The sequence below is a fragment of the Panthera onca genome, chromosome B3 (genome assembly GCF_046562875.1).
Source record: "Panthera onca isolate mPanOnc1 chromosome B3, mPanOnc1 haplotype 2, whole genome shotgun sequence".
Taxonomy (NCBI): Eukaryota; Metazoa; Chordata; class Mammalia; order Carnivora; family Felidae; genus Panthera; species Panthera onca.
In genome coordinates, this window is record NC_138344.1 from 63,086,138 (window position 1) to 63,106,539 (window position 20,402).

Genomic DNA, 20,402 nt, shown 5'->3' on the forward strand with positions numbered 1-20,402 from the left:
AAAATTTATGGAAACAATCCTGGAGGTAGACAGCTTTTTGATTCCCAAAAGCATATTCTGTGTTTAGTCATTGAGAGGGAAACTCAATGCCAGAATTGCAGAGAAGATACCAACTGATCCAGCTTGGGTTAAATGCTTATCACTGGTCCAACCAACTCATCAAACCGAGCAAGGGTTTGGGTTACTGTAGAAACATGGAAACTTCTGTTCCTGTTCATCACCATCAGGATGGGGAGAAGAGGACATTTCTAGTGAGACAGTTCTGACCAGACAGTCCAATGTTTTTACTATAGTTTATTGAAAGTGTATTTTAAAGAAATCATTATAAATGTAGATGTGGATGCATTTAATATGTTATCTTAATATTGTATTTTTAAGAGTATATGAAATTTTGACGGAATGAATAGACTTTATATTTCAGCTCAAAAGACTATATACAAGTTGTAATATGGGGAAAAGTTCTGTTTTGTATCTAAGGAGGCCATGCACCAAAAAAGTAACTCGTACTTTAACTATTGGTAGTTGATTAAGAAACATTATTGATTAAAGAAATAAAATCCCAATTATAAAGCCCAGATTTATTTGCCTAGACACTTGTAACTTAAATTTGAGTGAAACTTTTTTCTTACTCAAATTTATTTTTGTTTGAAAAGAATTTAAATCCAGAGACCTTACTCTCTTCCCGGTTCTTTCTAGGTATTGTTATCAAAATATATTCTTTAATTATTAAATTTGTGTTGAATCTTTGATAATTAGCTATAAATATGCCAACTTACTAGCTCCCTTAGTCCTTTTTATTGATGTACCCTCTCTTATAAGGCAGAGATAAAACTTTTAAGTAAACCTTTTCTGTGTTGAGCTACTGGTTGGTGTTTTTCCCTCTTGGACTTTAATGTGGCCATTTGTCCTGATTTGTAGGGTAGATTCCATTTGTCACTTAAGAAAAGTCTTCCCTATGACTGTTTTTAGAGCTTTAAAGAAGCTTTCACATGATCTTGCTTTAAATGCTTTGAACATGACGATAGTGAAGAAAGATATTTAGTAAAGGGAATAAGAGTCCACAAGTATTTTCCTCACCCTTGTTTTGAGCACCCAGGGTCGGAAGGTGACTCAGCCCTCTTTTCAAAGGTTGAGAAAAACTGACAAAGTGAGATGAGCTGTAAGGCTTTGTGCGGATGGGATGTGGAACATCCAGGACACTTGTGCCCAGACCTTGCTTAAAAGACAGGTGTGAACAAGCACTTACTGTTCAGAGAGGGTGCTGGCATATTAATAGAATCACAGGATAGATGACTCTAGTCTTTTGGGGAAGTTTTGTTTCATATAAAGACTAAAATAAAATATATTGTATTAATTAATTAATTTCCTCTGAATATAGGTGGCACACATGTTATGCTAGTTTGAGATGTACCACGTAGTGATTTGACAGGTTTATATGTTAATCCACACTCACCACAAGTGTAGCTCCCTCGGCCACCATGCCATGCTATCATGATGTCATTGACTCGATTCCCTACGCTGTGCCTTTCATCCCTGTGACCCATCCATTCCATAAATGGAAACCTGTATCTGCCTCTCCCCTTCACCCGTTTTGCCCATCTCCTACCCCCCCCCCCCCCCCCCCCCCCCGCCGGAGACCATCACTTTGCTCTCCATACTATAGGTCTGATTTGGCTTTTTGTTTGTTTGTTTATCCATTTGTTTTGCTTTTTAGATTCCACATATGAGCGAAATCATATGGTATTTGTCTTTCTTGGTCTGACTTATTTCACTTAGCATAATTCCTCTAGGTTCATTTGTGTTGTCGTAAATGGCGAGATCTTACTATTTTTTATGGCTGAGTAATATTCATGTGTGTGAGTGTGTGTATGTATTATATCTTTTTTACCCATAAGAATAAATCTCCATATATATATTAGGTTTCTGGATTTGGAGTTTGGAAGTTTTTCTATGTGTGTTATATATTTTAAATGTATGCATAAGGTAAAATTGTAGCATAATGGACAATTATAATTATGAAAAATTTTGAACTTTTTTTAATATTAGATTTTACCTATGATGTGGAAGGAAATGAGTCATTGATCAGAGCAGAAAAGAAACCTTTCTCAAATACAGAAAAGATTAAGCTCAGGGGTAAACACAGCCAGGATTTTATTAAACGAAACATTGAGGTATGTACTTAGAAATTTAGAAACCAGAATATGGGATTAAATGAGTTATAAAAATGAAAACAGTTGTGTTCAGTGTCTTTAAATATTTTTTTTTTGATCATGACACATATGTATGTAATTGAAACAGTCTATATAAATGAAAGAAAAATTTTATGGACCAGTACTTAACTTTACTAGTTTTAATTCCATCCTATCTTATTCTACCTCTTTTAGAAATGCTAGCTGCAACTCAATACGTTTATTTCACTACCCAGAAATGAATCCGGTTCCTGCAATTTGAAAAACATTTATTTAGGTAATAGCGTCAGACAATGCTTCCCAGATTTTAAATTGCATATTAGTAAAATTGGCTTTTGAAAGTAATGAGACTGATGTTATAGCTGGTGCATTTAGAAATTTGCATGGAAAATGCTCCTGGCACAGCTGGAGAGGCCAGTTGGTTGTCTGTCCCCTGACCCCTCCAGCTGAGCCTCCAGGAAGCCTATCACTTGTCACTTGCCTTGATTATTTCAACCTTGATCTTCCAGACCCTACAGCCTGACTTGGTGTCCTCAAGGCAAACTAAGCAAGGGAAAAGGGGTTCCCCTATTAGACCAAAATGCTGATTAATTAATTTATGGTGAGAAATGTAGGTGCAGTGGGCAGAAGGCTTGTGGCAAACCACTCAGGCAGTCAGGTTACTAGAAAACTGCATTGGTGAGTGTAAAGTTATTCATAAGAGCAGAGAGTTAAATAATTCCTCCCAGTTCAAGTCTGATGCTTCTTCCACAACTGCCACGTCATTTCCAGGTAGACTAGATTTGTGGGTCAATGTGCCACTGCCAGGACTGGCCTCTGGGCCTCTGGTTTTTCTCTTTATGTTCATCTGATCTGAAGGAAACTTCCAACCTGATCTCTCTGTGCTGGCCCATTTTATGTTGATTTATTTAATTTGTCAAGAACAGTAGCGTTTTCCCCACACCCAGGGTTCTTGCTTACACAGCAGCCCCCCCCATAGATTTCCCTTTTCCCCTTTTAACAACAGTCGCTGAATCTTTGTTCAAATTCCTGATATGACGCTCTTGAAATGTCAAAGCAATTTCATTTAGGAGAGAGCAGGAAGTGCAGCTTGCAAGCGGGCACTTCTTTTTGGGTGCGACAAAAGAGTGACTTTACGATGGATGATGTTGCGAAGGGCAAGAAGAACTTTGTTCAGTAGCGTGCCCAGTGCCATACCATGGAAAGGGGAGGGACGCACAAGAATGAGACAAATCCCCATGGTCTGTTTGGGTGAGAGACAAGTCAGTCCCCTGGAGTTTCTTACACGGATGCCAACAAGAATAAAGACATCACCTGGGGATAGGAGACACTGACGGAGTAGTTGGAGAATCCCAAGAAGTACATCCCTGGAAGAAAACTGATCTTCGCTGGCTTTAAGAAGACAAAGGGAGAGGACAGACTTGATAGTTTATCTCAAAAAAGCTACTAAGGAGTAATCGTTGGCCACTGCTTATTTATTACAGAACCAAATGTCTCATGACTTCTTTTATGTGTACCATATTTAAATTGATCTCAGGCACCAGAATTTGGATCAGGAATGGCTGACAGACTATTCCTTTTGGACCTGATTTAAGTCCTGATTTAAGTACGATTGGCTTGTGGTTAAGTGAATCTGATCAGCTTTTTGAACTTGGATAGTAATCCTGGTTCAGAATTACCAGAATTAGCAGTGCTGTCCCTGTTTTCCCCTTTGAAAGATAGGGTTGGAATCGATTGGTAATGTTCAACTTTTCACAGAGATGGTAACCGCCATCTCTAAACCTGTAGGAGATGGGTTTAATACTTAGAATTATATAACTTGTTATATTTATTTAAATACTGAGGAAATCCCTTTACTCTCCCAACAAATAGCAAGACTCAGCTGGGTTTTAATGTGTTAGTTAGCCTGTAAAAGGCCAGGGGTGAAGCTGGCAATGTCCACTTTATCTTTTTGGTCCTAACTGCCGATTTAATTAAAGTTCACGGCATCTAAAATGCTACCTTTTGCTTAATTAAACACATTTTCATGTGGCTTATGTATAATACCAAACAAAGAATATTTAACACTTCTCACATTTTATAGATGAGCTGTAAGGCCAGATATTTTTAAAATTTAGTGTGACCTGCCACACTATAGTAGCGAACTTTGCTTGCGAATTCTTCGCTCAGTCAGACTAAGTTATAATTCAGGATTGTCTTTTAAACAGCCCTTCAATAACGCAACTGTAGAAATACCACATATGTGTGATTGCTAATGGTGCTTTTGCCAACTCATTAGAAGGATTAAAGTAGAGGACATATGCCATCAGCACACATGTGTAAATTATGTAATAAGGCTTAAGATAATTAAAAATCACAGATAAAAACAAATAAATAAAAGCAGTTTCTTTCAGTAGATATATGCCACATAGGAAGTGGCAAGATCCTTCCAAATACCTCAGCAGATAAGTTATTACATTGATATATAATGAGAGGTTTGCAAACTTCCCATGTGTTTTATTGTTTTATATTTTAAATAAAGTGTTGTTGAAATGGCTAACATGAGGGCCGGCTTATAGCTGGAATGTACCTCACAAATGAAAAATGCCTAATCTCACAACTTTTACCTTAGTGTGTCTGTACCATAGAAACCTCAGGGCCCACGTTTATTTTCCTGAACATGAATTGCTTTGAATATTTCCTTTTTTTTTTATTATTACATTCTATAGTTGGCTAAGGATTCAGGAATGCCAGTGCTTATGATTGACAGAGAGAAGAAAAGGCTGACTGAACTTTTGAAGGACTTAGATGACAAAGATTCGGGGCTGTCCAGTCCTGAGGTACGTAAGCTCTGATATTCAGTGACTTCTACCCTTCCCCTCCTTCTCCTTCTCCTCCTTCTCCTTCTTCTCCTTCTCCTCCTTCTCTTTCTTCTCCTTCTCCTCCTTCTCCTTCTTCTTCTTCTTCTTCTTCTTCTTCTTCTTCTTCTTCTTCTCCTTCTCCTCCTTCTCCTTCTTCTCCTTCTTCTCCTCCTTCTCCTTCTTCTCCTTCTCCTCCTTCTCCTTCTTCTCCTTCTCCTCCTTCTCCTTCTTCTCCTTCTCCTCCTTCTCCTTCTTCTCCTCCTCCTTCTCCTTCTTCTCCTTCTCCTTCTTCTCCTTCTTCTCCTTCTTCTCCTTCTCCTCCTTCTCCTCCTTCTCCTTCTTCTCCTTCTCCTTCTCCTTCTCCTTCTCCTTCTCCTTCTCCTTCTCCTTCTCCTTTTCCTTCTCCTTTTCCTTCTCCTTCTCCTCCTCCTCCTTCTCCTTCTTCTCCTTCTTCTCCTTCTTGTTGTTATTCTTCTTTTCCTTTTTTTTTTTGTAGTTTCAATTTTTTATTTAAATTCCAGTTAGTTAACATACAGTGTAATATAGTTTCAGGTGTAGAATGTAGTGATTCAGCACTTCCCTACATCACCCAGTGCTCGTCACAAGTGCCCTCCTTAATCCCCATCACCTGTATAACCCATCCCCCTGACCCCCTCCCTTCCAGCAACCCTCAGTTTGTTCTCTATAGTTAAGAGCCTGTTTTATGGTTTGTTTTCTCTTTCCCCCCTTACGTTCATTTGCTTTGTTTCTTAAATCCCACATATGAATGAAATCATATGGTATTTGTCTTTCTCTGACTGACTTATTCACTTAGCATAATACTCTCTAGTTCCATCCACTGCAAGAACGTGCCTGATTTCGTCTGATCTCTGAAGCTAAACAGGGTCTGGCCTGGTTAGTACTTGGATGGGAGACCTCTACGCTTCTTAATTTTTATTTATTTTCTTTATCATGTCACTGACATTAGCACACATTTACAATAAGTTTTTATTTTTATTTTATTTTATTTTTTTTTAGCGTTTATTTATTTTTGAGACAGAGAGAGACAAAGCATGAATTGGGGAGGGTCAGAGAGAGGGAGACACAGAATCCGAAACAGGCTCCAGGCTCTGAGCTGTCAGCACAGAGCCCGACGCGGGGCTCGAACTCACGGACCGCGAGATCATGACCTGGGCCGAAGTCGGCCGCCCAACCGACTGAGCCACCCAGGCGCCCCTACAATAAGTTTTTAAATTATGGGACAGTGTTCTCTGTCTTTTAAAAAAATCCTGTTTTACAAATTTATTTTCATTAAAATATTCAGATTTTTTTCTTGGTCAATTCATTACTGACTCTGAAGAGGATTATTTTATGTTATTATAAGAGTCACTACACATTAGCTCTCACAGTTATAACTGCTACCTGTGATGTAATGGGCTTAGTCATTAATGACATATAAATATGTTTCCCTGTCTCTTTTTATTTTGAATATTTCTTATTATTCCTACACTGGTGTAGTCCTCAAGACTCCTAAAGAGCACCATCATGCTCCTGCCCAGTTAACCTTGAGCATCCAGGTCCCTGAAGAGTCTGGAGGGAGCACAGACTCAGTCCAAGGAGGGGAACAGCCTGCAATCCAGGGTGCAGGTGTGGGTGTTTGTAGGGCTTGGGCTGGTCATCTAAGGGGTGCGGTGGCTCAGCGTTTGCACTTGTTTGCATACTAAACTTACAGCAAGATTCTTTAGTTCCACAAAGAAATGTATTCTCCTGTGTACCTTGAAGCCCATAGCCCTGTATCTAGTTCTTCTTTCCCTATGTTTATGGAGGCGAGGTGTAGTGAGTGCTGCTGGCACCCTGCCCAGATCCCTTTTACCTAGTCCCTTCCGTGCATCCGGCCCCCTGCCCTGCGCCAAGGGTGCATAGCTGCCTTTTTCCGTAGAGTATTGCCATGGGCTAGATGGGGGCTGAACTGCCTAGGATGGCAGCCTGTCTCCATCTCCACCCCCTCCAACTCAAGATGGGATTAGCTCTGTGCTGCAGTTTGTCCCTCAGAGCTTCCCCAGGGGTCAGCTGGGCTTCACCTGACACCACCTCCTTGCCTGGTTTTGTTTCTCTTGTCCTAGCCTGCTTCCATCATCCCCTATCCCTTCTCCTGAGGTGGAGTTCTCCTGGGAGAACTCCAGTCACCCTCTCTCTTCTGAGAGCACTCCCTCAACAAGTCACCTGAACCAGAATCCCTAGCTCAGGTTCTGCATCTAGACCAACCTCAGAGAGGTAGGTGCAGAGGGTAGTTTTGACTCTAGGTCCAAAAACTGCTCAATTGCAGCAATGCCTGTGGCTGGTGGGGGGTGGGGCGTGCCATGTTTCTTCCTAGAAATGATTTAACAAAATTTTTATTATTAATGTTGCCTTTTAAATATTATTTCTGTTAGTATTTATGCCTTGTCCCTCCTTTATTAATTTTTTTTTAATGTTTATTTATTTTTGAGGGAGAGAGAGAGACAGATTAGGAGCAGGGGAGGGGCCGAGAGAGAGAGGGAGACACAGAATCCAAAGCAGGCTTCCGGCTCTGAGCTGTCAACACAGAACCCGATGCGGGGCTTGAACCCGTGACCGTGAGATCATGACCTGAGCTGATGTCAACACCTTAACTGACTGAGCTACCCAGGAGCCCCTTAAACTCTTTTTCTATCATTTACTTCTGTTTTTAGGTAGATTATTTACAAATTATCGTACAGCTGGGTTTTTGTTGTTGCTGTTGTGTCCGTAATTGTTTCTCTATCTTTTGTTATTATTTCCTTAATCTTTTAATGAGGTTATTTAATTTATATGTTTATTATGACCACTGATAATGTTTGGGCCTTTTTTGGACAGTCTATTTGACATTTCATTGATTAGATTTATTTTGTTTTCTTAATTTCTCCCCATTTTCCTCTCATGGTTTGAAAAATTCCTATTTCTTTTTTTTGTTTTCAGCAAATGATTGATACATACAATAACTTCTTAAATTCTTTTAATGTTTATTTACTTTTGACAGGGAGAGAGAGAATAACAGAGCAAGAGCAGGGGAGGGGCAAAAAGAGAGGGAGACACAGAATCTGAAGCAGACTCCAGACTCTGAGCTGTCAGCACAGAGCCCGATGTGGGGCTCGAACCCAATGAACCATGAGATCATGACCTGAGCTGAAGTCGGACACTCAACTGACTGAGTGTCCTTCACCGCTCACACTCTGTCTCTTTCTTGCAAGAATAAACATTAAAAGTTTTTTTAAAAAAAGCAAGTAAGGAGTGTATTTTGCTTCAGTAACAATTTTGCTCCAGCTAGTGTCTTTCTTTATTCCTGTTCTGTATTCTTGGTATGGTTTTGTTTTTAGGTTTGCAAGATTGCTACTATATCTGTAGATAATGTGTCCATTTTTCCAGGCAGAAAGAAGAGGGAAGGGGGAAGGGTAAAAGGGACACTCCTTTGAGGCTTTGCGTTTCATTTGGGAAGGGATGGTGTCCCTGGGACTTCCACCTGTGGCTCATCAGCCAAGATGTGTCATGTAGCCACATTTATTTCATACATCACTGCAAGTGAGACTGGGGATTCAGGTATCTTACTTTCTTATTTTAATAGCAGAGAAAGGCAGGGAAAAAGGAAATTGGAAAAGGGGATCAGATCAGTCAGTGTACAAGCATATAGGTGGGGAGAGAACCTCCTCTATCTCTCCTCCAGGTCCAATAATATTTTTCTCATAACCTTTATCTTTTTTTGTCATTTTGCTTATGTAAGCTCATTTCATAGTTTTCCAAGTTGGGTTTCAACCACATCTATTCTGCTATTTAGCTATGTAGCCCTCTTTGAGATTGTTGTTATTTTTACAGTTTTTTTTTTTTGTTTTGTTTTGTAAACTAATATTTGCTGAGAGTTTTCTGTGCATCATCTGAGGGGAAAGGTGGCGTCTTATTATCTGGTGTCAGGGATAGACATTTTATACAGCAATTTTATAAAACCAGATAGATTGTGGCACATGTTGAAGCAGATTCAGAGGAAGAAGTTAGGAAGTGTGGCAGGAAGAATTTAGGAACACTTTGAGGAAGGGATCCATCTACGATATTCTTAAACCATACCAAACTTCTTGCCCTTCCTCAGATTTGCTGTATCTTTGACACTGTGTGTCCTTTTCTTTGTTCCCCCATCTCTGATAAGCCGATGCACCTGAAAGATGATGACTAGGGTGATAATTATGTTTTAATTCTCCAGAACTCTTGCCTTTGGGTGGTTCTTTATGGTGGCATGTTTAATTGTGTTGGTGAGATATTCTCTTGAATCTCTCTAGGATACTTAAAATTTTTTAAAGATTTCCTTCTGTATTGGGAATTTACCCTTGCAATGAATGGCACAAAACCAAACGTCTCTACTGCCAAAATGGGTTTTACATCATATCTCAAATTACTCTTATCTAAATCAGTATTGAATGTGTGAGTTCAGTTGTAGATCCTTGGTTACAAACCTGAGCCCATTGCTGTAAGGGAAGAGCATTTTCTGGGTTCTGTCTTAGGGAGGTAAGACTTCTAAAAGCTTGAAATTTCCCACACCTAGCAAGGGTGTCTAGAAAGTGCTAGATGGAAAAACATGATGCCATCTACTACATATTACATATAATTTCCCTCTGTAACAGCATAGTGCATGAAACATTTACATTTCTGTTGAATTTAATCTGACATCCTTTTTATTCCCAGTGTCATTAAAAAAGAATTCCGTTCAAACAAGAATTTAAAATTTATTGACCAATGTTTAGTCATTGGTTCCATAGTTTTATTTTTTTGTGACTCCCTATTATTTCTCACTTAGATCGTACAGTATTTATATCCCTTTTATTTAGGAAAAATTAACCGGAGTTTCTTATTTGTGACCAATTAAGTAATATATTTTCTTTTAATTATATATAGCTTTCATATCCCAACTCATAAGTGTATTTAAATGTTTATTACTGTATCATATCCTTGTATGGATAGACTACAATCTATTCACTTTTCCCTATTTTTAGACATTTGGGACTTTTGCAATTGTTCTTTATTGTAAATGACATGCCAAAAAATATCTGAGTCCATGTTCTGGGTTGCGAGGGACAGAGATGGACTTCGTTGAAAAAAAAAAAAGGAATAAATGTATTGGGAAACTTGGATAGCCCACAGACTCGGTGGGAAGTTTGGAGAAACACATCTCTAACCCGGGTAGATATCAAGGTACCCAGAAACATGGCTTCAGAAACTCCTTGGAAACAGGCTGGTTAGGGGCTGCCTCACAGCCACGAGACACCCCTGCTAGATGATCACCATTGCCACCCTCACTGCTATCAACACTGGGTCCTCCAGGTCACTGCTGTCACCATCAATCACTGCCTCACTTCCCCTGTATCTTTGCATCTCTGTGTCTCTCTCTCCCTCGGGAGTCCAAGTCCAGGGCATTCGCTTCTGATCGGCTGATTCTAGGTCATTTGCTTGTCTTCTTGATGCCAGTGGGTGAGGAGAAGGGGTGTCTGATGGGGCTTTGTCTCCTACCAAGTCTCATGCAGTGTTTGGTTTCACCGAAACAGGAAGGGACAATGGATGCCGGGGTCAGGGGGAGACATGTAATTCTTTCTGCATAAGTTTTTGCATGTATCTCTTCTGATTACTGCCTAGGGATTGATTCCTGGTATTAGAGTCATGAAACCAAAGTGTATGAAATTCTTAACCTTCCATACCCTCCACTTGCCCCTTTATTCCTAGTGTTTTCATGATTTTTCTGTCCTTGTATTACATGTTTCTCTGTGTGGCCTCACCCATTCCCATGGTTCAACAGTTTGAACCACTATAGATCAGTGGGTGAGTCTAAAATATTTATATACAATCTACGTCTCTATTTTGATATATTTAACTACCTAACATAATCTGTGGATATCCTAAGGGACATCTGTGAATATCAGAAGGTCTCAAACAGAATTCACCATTTTATTCCTCAAACCTATTATGTCTCCTGTATTCCCTAGCTTAGTCAATAGGACCACTATACCCCTAGTTCTCAAAATCCAGAATTTGGTTTTTATCTTTGATCCTTACTTCTCCTTCCACGCTTCCATCAAATTATCTCCAGATTCTGTAATTTCTACTTTGTAAGTATCTCTGGAATCTGCTCTATGTTCTGTATTCCGAGGAGATATTCCTTAGTTTAGGAGCTCATCACTTTTGTTCCAGATTATGGCTTTTGCTTCTTAACTGGGTTTTCTGTTTCCAGTCTTGCCCGTGCAAGTTCCAGTTTTATTTTATTTTATTTTATTTTAATTTTTTTTTTTTTTTAGCGTTTATTTATTTTTGAGACAGAGAGAGACAAAGCATGAACGGGGGAGGGTCAGAGAGAGGGAGACACAGAATCTGAAACAGGCTCCAGGCTCTGAGCTGTCAGCACAGAGCCTGACGCGGGGCTCGAACTCACGGACCGCAAGATCATGACCTGGGCCGAAGTCGGCCGCTTAACCGACTGAACCACCCAGGCGCCCCGCAAGTTCCAGTTTTAAAATGCATAGCCAGCCATGTTGTTTCCTTGATTAAGATGTGATTAAGATTGATTATCTCCTCCAGGAAGCCTTCTCCAGCCACTTTGTCTCTCTGCTCCTTCATGTCCATAAAGGTTAGTTGACCCTCACTGGTCCCCATGGTGCCTTGGCTTACCAGCACTCTTCATACCTTGTTAAAATCTTTGCTACCAGAAGACTGAGAACTCCCTAAGGGCAGAGCTTGTGAGATTCCTGCTGAATCACCAGTGCCTAGTGCAGTGTCTATGTTCAGTGGGCACTGAGCACAAGATGTTTGAATGTTATGAGTGGGTTTTAACCCATTATGACATGAATATTAGTTGAATAAGGAGTTAGATGATAAATAGGCTCATGAAACCCAAACAACTGCATTTATAGACCCTATGTTACTTTTCAGGAACAAATCTTGAAAATACCATGTCGATTATAGGGTAAACATGATTTATTCCTATTTAACATATTACAGACTACTTTTTCAAAATGGAGAAATGAGAATGTTATAAGAACCAGACTGCAAGGCCAAGAGATTTATTCCACAGGGGGAAAAAAAAACCCACACAATGTAGAATATACTTTATACAGATTTGGCAGATAATGAAACAATAAACTACTAATTTTTTTCTTTCACTATCCCAATGTTAATTTTGTGAGTTTTTTTGTAATGTGTGTGTTTGTGTGTGTGTGTTTGTGTATGTGTGTGTGAAGTCCTGAGCATTGATGTAGCAGTCTGAAAGGGATATTTTGGAAAAAGTGTAGCATGGGAATGACCCTGTGACTCTTGTTTCCTTTTAGGGCGATCAGTCTGGCTGGCTGGTCCCAGGAGAAGGATACACATTTGCAGTCACCCAGCACCAGCAGCTTGCCGAAATCGACACAAAGCTCCAGGAACTTTCTGCAGCCTCACCAACAACTTCCGACTTTTCTCCAAGACATGGAAACCACAGCGATCAGGTAGATTTAATTTAAGGATACACAGACTATTCAGGTTCGTGTGTTAAAGCTAGTTCACATAATCTGACAATTTGCTTGTTAACTAAAGAGGTTTCTTCCCAGTTGTTTTTTTCATAACTCCGAGTGCAACGATAGTAATTTCCGTAAGTGCGTGCGTTGTGTGTGTTTTCCTTTGGTGACTTCACTTTCTCTTCATTTTTCTTTCAGTTGATAATTTACTGGGAAGGGTCACTTAGGAAGTATTTATTTTACTGTTATTACATCTTTATGATTTAAGCTAATTCTTTTTTTTTTTTTTTTTTTTTTTAAATTTTTATTTTTGGGACAGAGAGAGACAGAGCATGAACGGGGGAGGGGCAGAGAGAGAGGGAGACACAGGATCGGAAACAGGCTCCAGGCTCCGAGCCATCAGCCCAGAGCCTGACGCGGGCCTCGAACTCACGGACCGCGAGATCGTGACCTGGCTGAAGTCGGACGCTTAACCGACTGCGCCACCCAGGCGCCCCTAAGCTAATTCTTGATCACGATGAGGAGACAGGATAGGGAAGAAAATCAGTAAAGCACTCATTCATCCTCTATTTCTCTTAATTCCTCTGGTTCAAAGTATTAGCAATGGCAGCCGTTTGTCCCTGATGCTGCCATATTCTTCCAGCTCTTTTAATTTCACATCAAGCAGTGAAGCTCTCACTATGCTGATGACTTCTCTCCTGTGAGGATTTTGAAAGGAACATGTTTCCTCCCTGGAGAGTTTCTGAAATATTCTTTTACAGTTTTCTGTTTAGAAAAACAGAAGAGTAATGGCAGCTTTGTGAAAAGAAAATTCTTTTTTTTCACCCCCATATCTCAGTACTTCGTGGGATCTGGTTCAGGATTGGGTGGTAGTTTTCACCTAAACAGAAAATGGCCAGCCTTTTGTTACTCTGTTAACCCTCTACCAGTTTTGTAGACATTTCACCGAATCATTTTCTGTACAATCTTAGATGCATGTGATTTTTTTTTGTTCCTAAAAAAGGTTTAAAAATAAATATTCTATAGGTAATAATTCTGCTTTATATTGAGTCTTTAAGCCATCAACTGAAGGTTGGGGTTCTGGCTTTGGGCCAGTTGAAACTGCTTCAAAGGGAAAGAGGAGTGTTAAGATATTGCGAAGAATATCTTCGCACTTGGTCACTGGCAAAACCTTTATGGAGCCATCTTGGCTTCCTTAGGTCATGTTGGCAAGGCCTGGGCACAGCTGCTTCTGAGCCCTTTGCACAGCAAGAGTGGTGGTAGCAGAAACCACTCATTTCTGGATTGGGGTAAAAGCGGAAAACAGAGCATTGGAATCTCTGTCCCTACTCAAATGTACCCCAGGACTTTGACATTAGTTGTGCTGCTAGTTTATTTAAGTTACTAGGTGCCATTTCCCAAAAGGAGGAAGCCAAGAGGTGGAAATAAAATTGTTCCGGGATATTCTTTGTTCTTTTTTGTGTTACACCTGATTTTTTTTGTTATTATGTTGTTGGATTTTAAGAGTATCTGAGATCTCAAAGCTGAATAGGGATTCTAAAGACAGAAAATACCTTTTTAATGGCGATCAAACGTCATTGTTTAAAGAGAGCCTGAGAATTCAGAAATTTGTTTAGCCATTAGGATTTCAATAAAGCGACTATGGTGAGATTCTGTCATCATCATTTAAATCATACTTTCAGAATTGACACTTATAGTTCAGATAAATTTTTTTTTTAAACACTAAAAGGGAAAACCAGTATGTTACTTAGTTGTCACGTACTGAGATAATATATTTTTATGTGAGACAATATAGGTTTAGTGAGAAAAGAGAAAACCGCATTTTGAGATTCCCATTGGATGCAGAAACAGAAATGTAACATCGTGTTTGATGAAAAGAAATAATTAATGCCTCTTGAATGCAAAAAAAAAAAACAACTCTTTAAATCTTTTGTTCAATTTCTTCTTGGCGTTTCCTCATTTCTAACTAAAGCCAGCACTGCACATTGAATTTTCAAGCCAGAAATGCTAACATGGCAAATTATTTTGCAGATATTATTTTTGGATTGGAATTCTTTTTGGATAAATACACTGAAAAGTATCTTGGTTAAACCTTGCGTATCTGTGCAGTTGATGAATGGGCTCCAATCTGTTGCTGAACCACAAATATTCATAGCACAGATTCACATTATTTTTATTTTTAACCCTTCTGCAAACCATTAACTCATCAGTAATTTTTCTTCATGCTCCTTATGAAAGAATGTCTTTTAAGTAGAATGTGAATTTCTGGTTTTCAGCAATTGATTCAACAATATTAATCAAGTGCTTACTGGATAGGAATTGTAGGGCGCTGAAAGACAAGTCAGGCCAGTGTAGAACTATGGAATCAAAAAGCCTCACTTCGAGTTCTGGTTCGAGTTCACTTCCACTTACTGGTTCTGAGAACTTGGGCATTAATTAGAAGCACCCTGAACCCTAGTTTCTCTATTTATAAAATAGTAATAATATTATTATTCCTTAGGGCTCTTTTATATTTTACTATTTTTTATTAAAAAAATTTTTTTCCTTCCAACATTTTATTCAAATTCAAATTAATTAACATACAATGTGGTATTGATTTCAGGAGTCGAATTTAATGATTCATCACTTACATATTAGGGCTCTTTGAAAGGTTGGATGAGTCGATTTGTGTAAAGTGCTTACTTAGTGCGTGTCCGACACAAAACTCAACCTGTGATGTTATTGTTATAATAATAAGTGACTTGGGGTGCCTGGGTGGCTCAGTCGGTTAAGTGTCTGACTCTTGATTTCGGCTCAGGTCATGATCTCACCGTTCATGGTATTGAGCCCCGCATCAGGCTCTGGGCCGACAGCGTGGAGCCTGCTTGGGATTTTTTCTTTCTCCCCCTGTCTCTCTGCCTTTTCCTACTCTCTCTCTCCCCATCTCAAAAAAATAAATAAACAGTAAAAAAGATAATAAGTGACCTAAGGAACACATTTTCTTGTGGGAGGCACAGGATATACATAGTTAAATGTGGTACAAGACAACATAGATAAGCACAATAGAAAGCTATAAAAGCAAAGTGCAGTGGGGTTCAGGGGAGAGAGAGAAAGCACATCCAGAAGGAATATCAGGAAAGTCTAGTTCCACAAGTGAGGGACACGAGGTGGAAAAGGAACTGGTAAATAAGGCAGAAGGAGTTAGAGGCCCAGAGAAGGCTGCCATGATACAGCATAACGTTGAAAATTGGTGGCCTGCAGGGCAAAGTTGATTCACATGTGGATTTCCTTTAGCCCACAGAGGGTTTACAGTTTTTTTTAGTCAATGGGTAAAAATTGGGTGAGTTCATATAGATATCTAAATGTCATCTAAATACCTAGTTTTTCTTGAGAAGATAGAACATCTGGCAACCTCAGACCTGAATCCTTGCTTGGCAAACTGCAGAACTCATCTGAGTAGCAACTCCTGCTTTCCGTGGAGCACAAATTCTCCAGTTTGCCACAGTTTTCATGACTCCATATCGTATTGCTAGACCCTGAGGCCTACTGCACGCATTTAGGTTACTGATCCAGCCCCCGTACAGGACATCAAAACATCTTTGAAAGCCTGCTTTCATAGGAGATGCTGTGGTGGTTGACCTTGAATATTCAGACTTATGCAGCTTCACGTTTGACCTTAAAGCAGCTTGTAGGGTACTGGAGGATAGGAGTAGACCTAGAACAAGTTGTCGGATGACCGCATGGTGGAAGAAGTACCACAATATGGAAATGATCTTATGAAAAGTACAGGAAGTCTGTGGTAGCAGAGAAGGGAAAGGTTACTTTCTGAAGGCACAATGTTTAAAAAATTCCTTTGGAGATTTTTTAAAATTTCGGTCAAGAAAACAGTTTCCCAAACAAGTTGAAACACTCAGACTTTCTGACCTGTTGACTGTGGCAACTAATAAGGTGCAAAGTCGGTAGGCACATGAGCCGAGGATGATAAACGTACTTGAGTCAGAATAATTTGAGGGACTCCAGAAATGTGACTCAGAGCTTAAGGGAGTTGTGAAAGGAGCAGTTAAGAAATCTTCTTTTCCTTTTGGGCTTGCTGATTAGGATATTCTCATAGGATACCTTGGCCTGGCTCTTAGCTTTATGGCAATATTTTAAAAGCAGAAGTTGGCTTTCACATGTCTGATTTCCTTAGTGTAAAACAAAGCACGTGGTCACCTTCAGAAGGAAGAATGGCATATCACTGCTGTGGCTGTAATGTGAATAATATCACGTGGTTGCAGTTTTGACATCTGCTTCTTATTTTCATTTCATCTTAGCAGAAGAGAACGAATTGAAGCCATTTTTTCCTTACAGTCTGTGGTTTAACTCTGCATACCTTTCCACATCCATCCCCTAACCCTCCAACAAATCAGTTAGTTTTTTCCTCATGTTATAAATCCCACCATAAAATTGAGCGATGTTCTATAATTTAGTTACTGTATTTCTTATTTGTAGCTGTATTAGGTTCCAGCTTTCTCCAGAAATATCTAAGATATAGGAGTTCTGTAGGTATTCAGTTTCTTAAGTCCTTAGCAACTGGATTCAATAACAAATTCTGTTCAGTTTGGCTCTTGTAAAGAAGTGTAATTTATTCATGTTTCATGCAATCAGTCTTACTAAATCTAGAATTCCAGTTCATGCTTAGATTTTTTTTTTTTCTGGTTGGGAGAAGGTCTTCAAAATTGTACTCATTTTAAGAGGCATTTCTTCGTTCTTTTTTAAAAAAATTTATTTAATTTTATATATTTTTAAATTTACATCCAGATTAGTTAGCATAGAGTGCAACAATGATTTCAGGAGTAGATTCCTTAATGCTCCTTACCCGTTTAGCCCATCCCCCCTCCCACACCCCCTCCAGTAACCTTCTGTTTGTTCTCCATATTTATGAGTCTCTTCTGTTTTGTCCCACTCCCCGTTTTTATAAGATTTTTGTTTCCCTTCCCTTATGTTCATCTGTTTTGTCTCTTAAAGTCCTCATATGAGTGAAGTCATATGATTTTTGTCTTTCTCTGATTAATTTCACTTAGCTTGATACCCTCCAGTTCCATCCACGTAGTTGCAGATGGCAAGATTTCATTCTTTTTGATTGCTGAGTAATACTCCATTGTATATATATGCCACATCTTCTTTATCCATTCATCCATCGATGGGCATTTGGGCTCTTTCCATACTTTGGCTATTGTTGATAGTGCTGCTATAAACATTGGGGTGCATGTGTCCCTTTGAAACAGCACACCTATATCCTGTGGATAAATGCCTAGTAGTGCAATTGCTGGGTCGTAGGGTAGTACTATTTTTAGTTTTTTGAGGAACCTCTATACTGTTTTCCAGAGTGGCTGCACCAGCTTGCATTCCCAGGCATTTCTTTGTTCTTAAACCAACTGGTTTAATTGAATATAAAGGTCTTCCTTACATTTGTTTGTTTGTTTGTTTTTGTTCTTAAAATGTTGGTTCAGTTGTACACATTTTGGTAAGGCCAACAAAAAACTAACAAATATTTGATTGAGGAAAATTGTAGTTGTATTCATCTTTTTTCTTACCAAAAGCATACTATTGTTGACAACAACAATTAACAGTTTTTTGTCTCTTCCTGTTTCAACATTAGCTAAAGCTGAAGAAATATAAAATGCAATCCTATAACATGTTTTATTGCTGAGTCCAGGGGTTTGTAATGTACCTGTAATGTACCTCAGAGTTCAGGTAATGGCTATCTAGTCTACTTGATGTCAAATTACTTAATATGATGGTTGAGGACAGGAATCTAGGAATTTTTTATGTATGCTAGTCACAAGCACAGAAGTCTTATTGACCATTGTGTCATTTCCAAAAACTATAGAAGCATGTCATAAGAGTATAGATTTCTTGATTGGGAAATGAACAAGAAATTACTTCAAATGTCCTTGCTAACTTGTCAAACATTTCCCAAATGAATCTGTGGAGTTCTTGCCACCTGTGTTTTACAGATTAAAGTTTATATTTATATTTTTTTATTTTTCTGTGTTAAGTCTCCTGTGTAGTCAAGGTTTCTTTCATTTCATGGCAATATTCTAAAATGATAAAAACAATTTGGCTGAAAGATTTTTTTCCCTACCTCTACTGCTGCTAGGCAAATGACCCACCTGATGACAGAAAATAGCAATTGCTTTTGGAAAAAGATAGCTTTTGTTTTATAACACAGGGAAAGCTGGCTTTATTTAGGCAGGTTTGTATTTTTCTGTTTAGTTAGTTTCAAAGACCCCTATTGGCTCAGTCAACACCACAGATATTTTCCTAAGGTTGAACCTAGAAACTGTTGGCAATCAATTAGTCAAATCAATAAATATTGGCCTCAGGGACAGTTCTCATTTTGTGGTTCCTTGGATATTCTGTGCATATCACAGAGAGCTTTTATTGAACTGAATTTTACTTTTACTGAATAAAAACATTTCTGTATGCCTGAAAACCAGAAATGATATGGCTGGTCAGAGAATCTGCTCAAAACATTCCTACCATAGGAAATCAAGGTATTTCCTTAAAAAAATTTTTTTAATGTTTATTTATGAAAGAGAGAGAGAGACACAGAGTGTGAGTTGGGGAGGGGGAGAAAGAGAGTGAGACCCAGAATTTGAAGCAGGCTCCAGGCTCCAAGCTGCCAGCATAGAGCCTAATGCGGGGCTCAAACCCACAAACCGTGAGATCATGACCTGAGCCGAAGTGGGACGCTTAACCGACTGAGCCAACCAGGTGCCCCAAGATATTTCCTGATGATCATGAAAACGCATAGTACTGGTTGGCACTTTGATTTGACAAGAGAACCTCTCCTGGTACCAACAGAGCTTCTTGAAAATGCCAGTGGGATTTTTGTTGCTGTTGTTAGAATCAATGATTATCTTTTTTTGCTTCCTGTTGGCCTATCTTTCACTGCTTGCTATCCTTCAAATATTTGAACTATATGGTTATGCTATCAGATTACAACTGAGGAAGGCTGTTACATATCCTTGGGTCTAACGGTAGAGAATTACAGAACTCATAAGATAAGAGAGTTGGAAGAAAGTGTTTTGGAAGAACTTGAGACAGAAAGAGAAAGTGACTTGCTTAAAAGTATATAGCTGGTTATACCAGCAGAACTGGGGCTAAAACCTAACTTTTGGGCCAGTACCTTTGGGTACAGAGAGTCACATTGTCAGAGCAGAACAGAAATAGCCTTGCTAGAATAATATTTCTGTTTTCTTAAAAATAAAATATGACTTCTGCTTATGAAGTTAATATGTGTTTCTTATAGAAAATTCAGGAGTTACAAAAGCATCTAAGAAAAATAAGGTGAAAGAAACAAGATTTTTACCATCAAATTCAATTTCCTTTGAGTTTACTTCTCTGCAAACACACACACACACACACACACACACACACACACACACACACACACACGGTATACCAGTTAGAATTTTGAGCAAGAAAGAGAAAACAGCCAGCTTGGATTTTGAAGATAAGTAAGTTAAGGAACTATTTATGGATTTAAAGGAGCCAATATGGGACGTTAGGACACATAGGGACTAGCAACAGTGGGTAGGGGAAGAAAAAATGTATTGGAACTTAGGGAAAGCTGGAGCTGTGGGAGAATGATAAACAAACATTTACAGTTTTGCCATCCAAAACTGTAATCACAGAAGGTGTAGGCAAAGGATTAACCAATCCTTCCCCCTTCATCATGAGAATTTGAGCTGTAGTTAGCTTTCTAACTGCTTCCCTGGCAATACGATGAAAGTTGGAAGGTTAACAATGTTAGGAGGCAACTTTGCTCATGCTAAAGATGACCCAGGGATTGGGAGAATTATAAAGGCCTGGTGGAGAAGCTCTACTTTCAGTCTCACTTAGTGCAG

At 39.1% G+C, this 20,402-nt stretch overlaps 1 protein-coding gene and 1 pseudogene across 3 annotated transcripts in view; both read left to right on the forward strand.

Annotated features, from left to right (window-relative positions):
* Positions 1–20,402, forward strand: part of FSIP1 (fibrous sheath interacting protein 1) — a 197,093-nt gene that overhangs the window by 40,869 nt on the left and 135,822 nt on the right. For all 3 annotated transcript variants that reach the window (XM_078448482.2, XM_078448480.2, XM_078448483.1), the window contains exons 7-9: positions 2,047–2,171; positions 4,898–5,008; positions 12,361–12,519. In XM_078448482.2, coding sequence (XP_078304608.1) covers positions 2,047–2,171; positions 4,898–5,008; positions 12,361–12,519 — 395 coding nt within the window. The remainder of the gene's footprint in view (positions 1–2,046; positions 2,172–4,897; positions 5,009–12,360; positions 12,520–20,402) is intronic.
* LOC132669284 (cytochrome c pseudogene) lies at positions 2,573–3,877 on the forward strand (annotated as a pseudogene).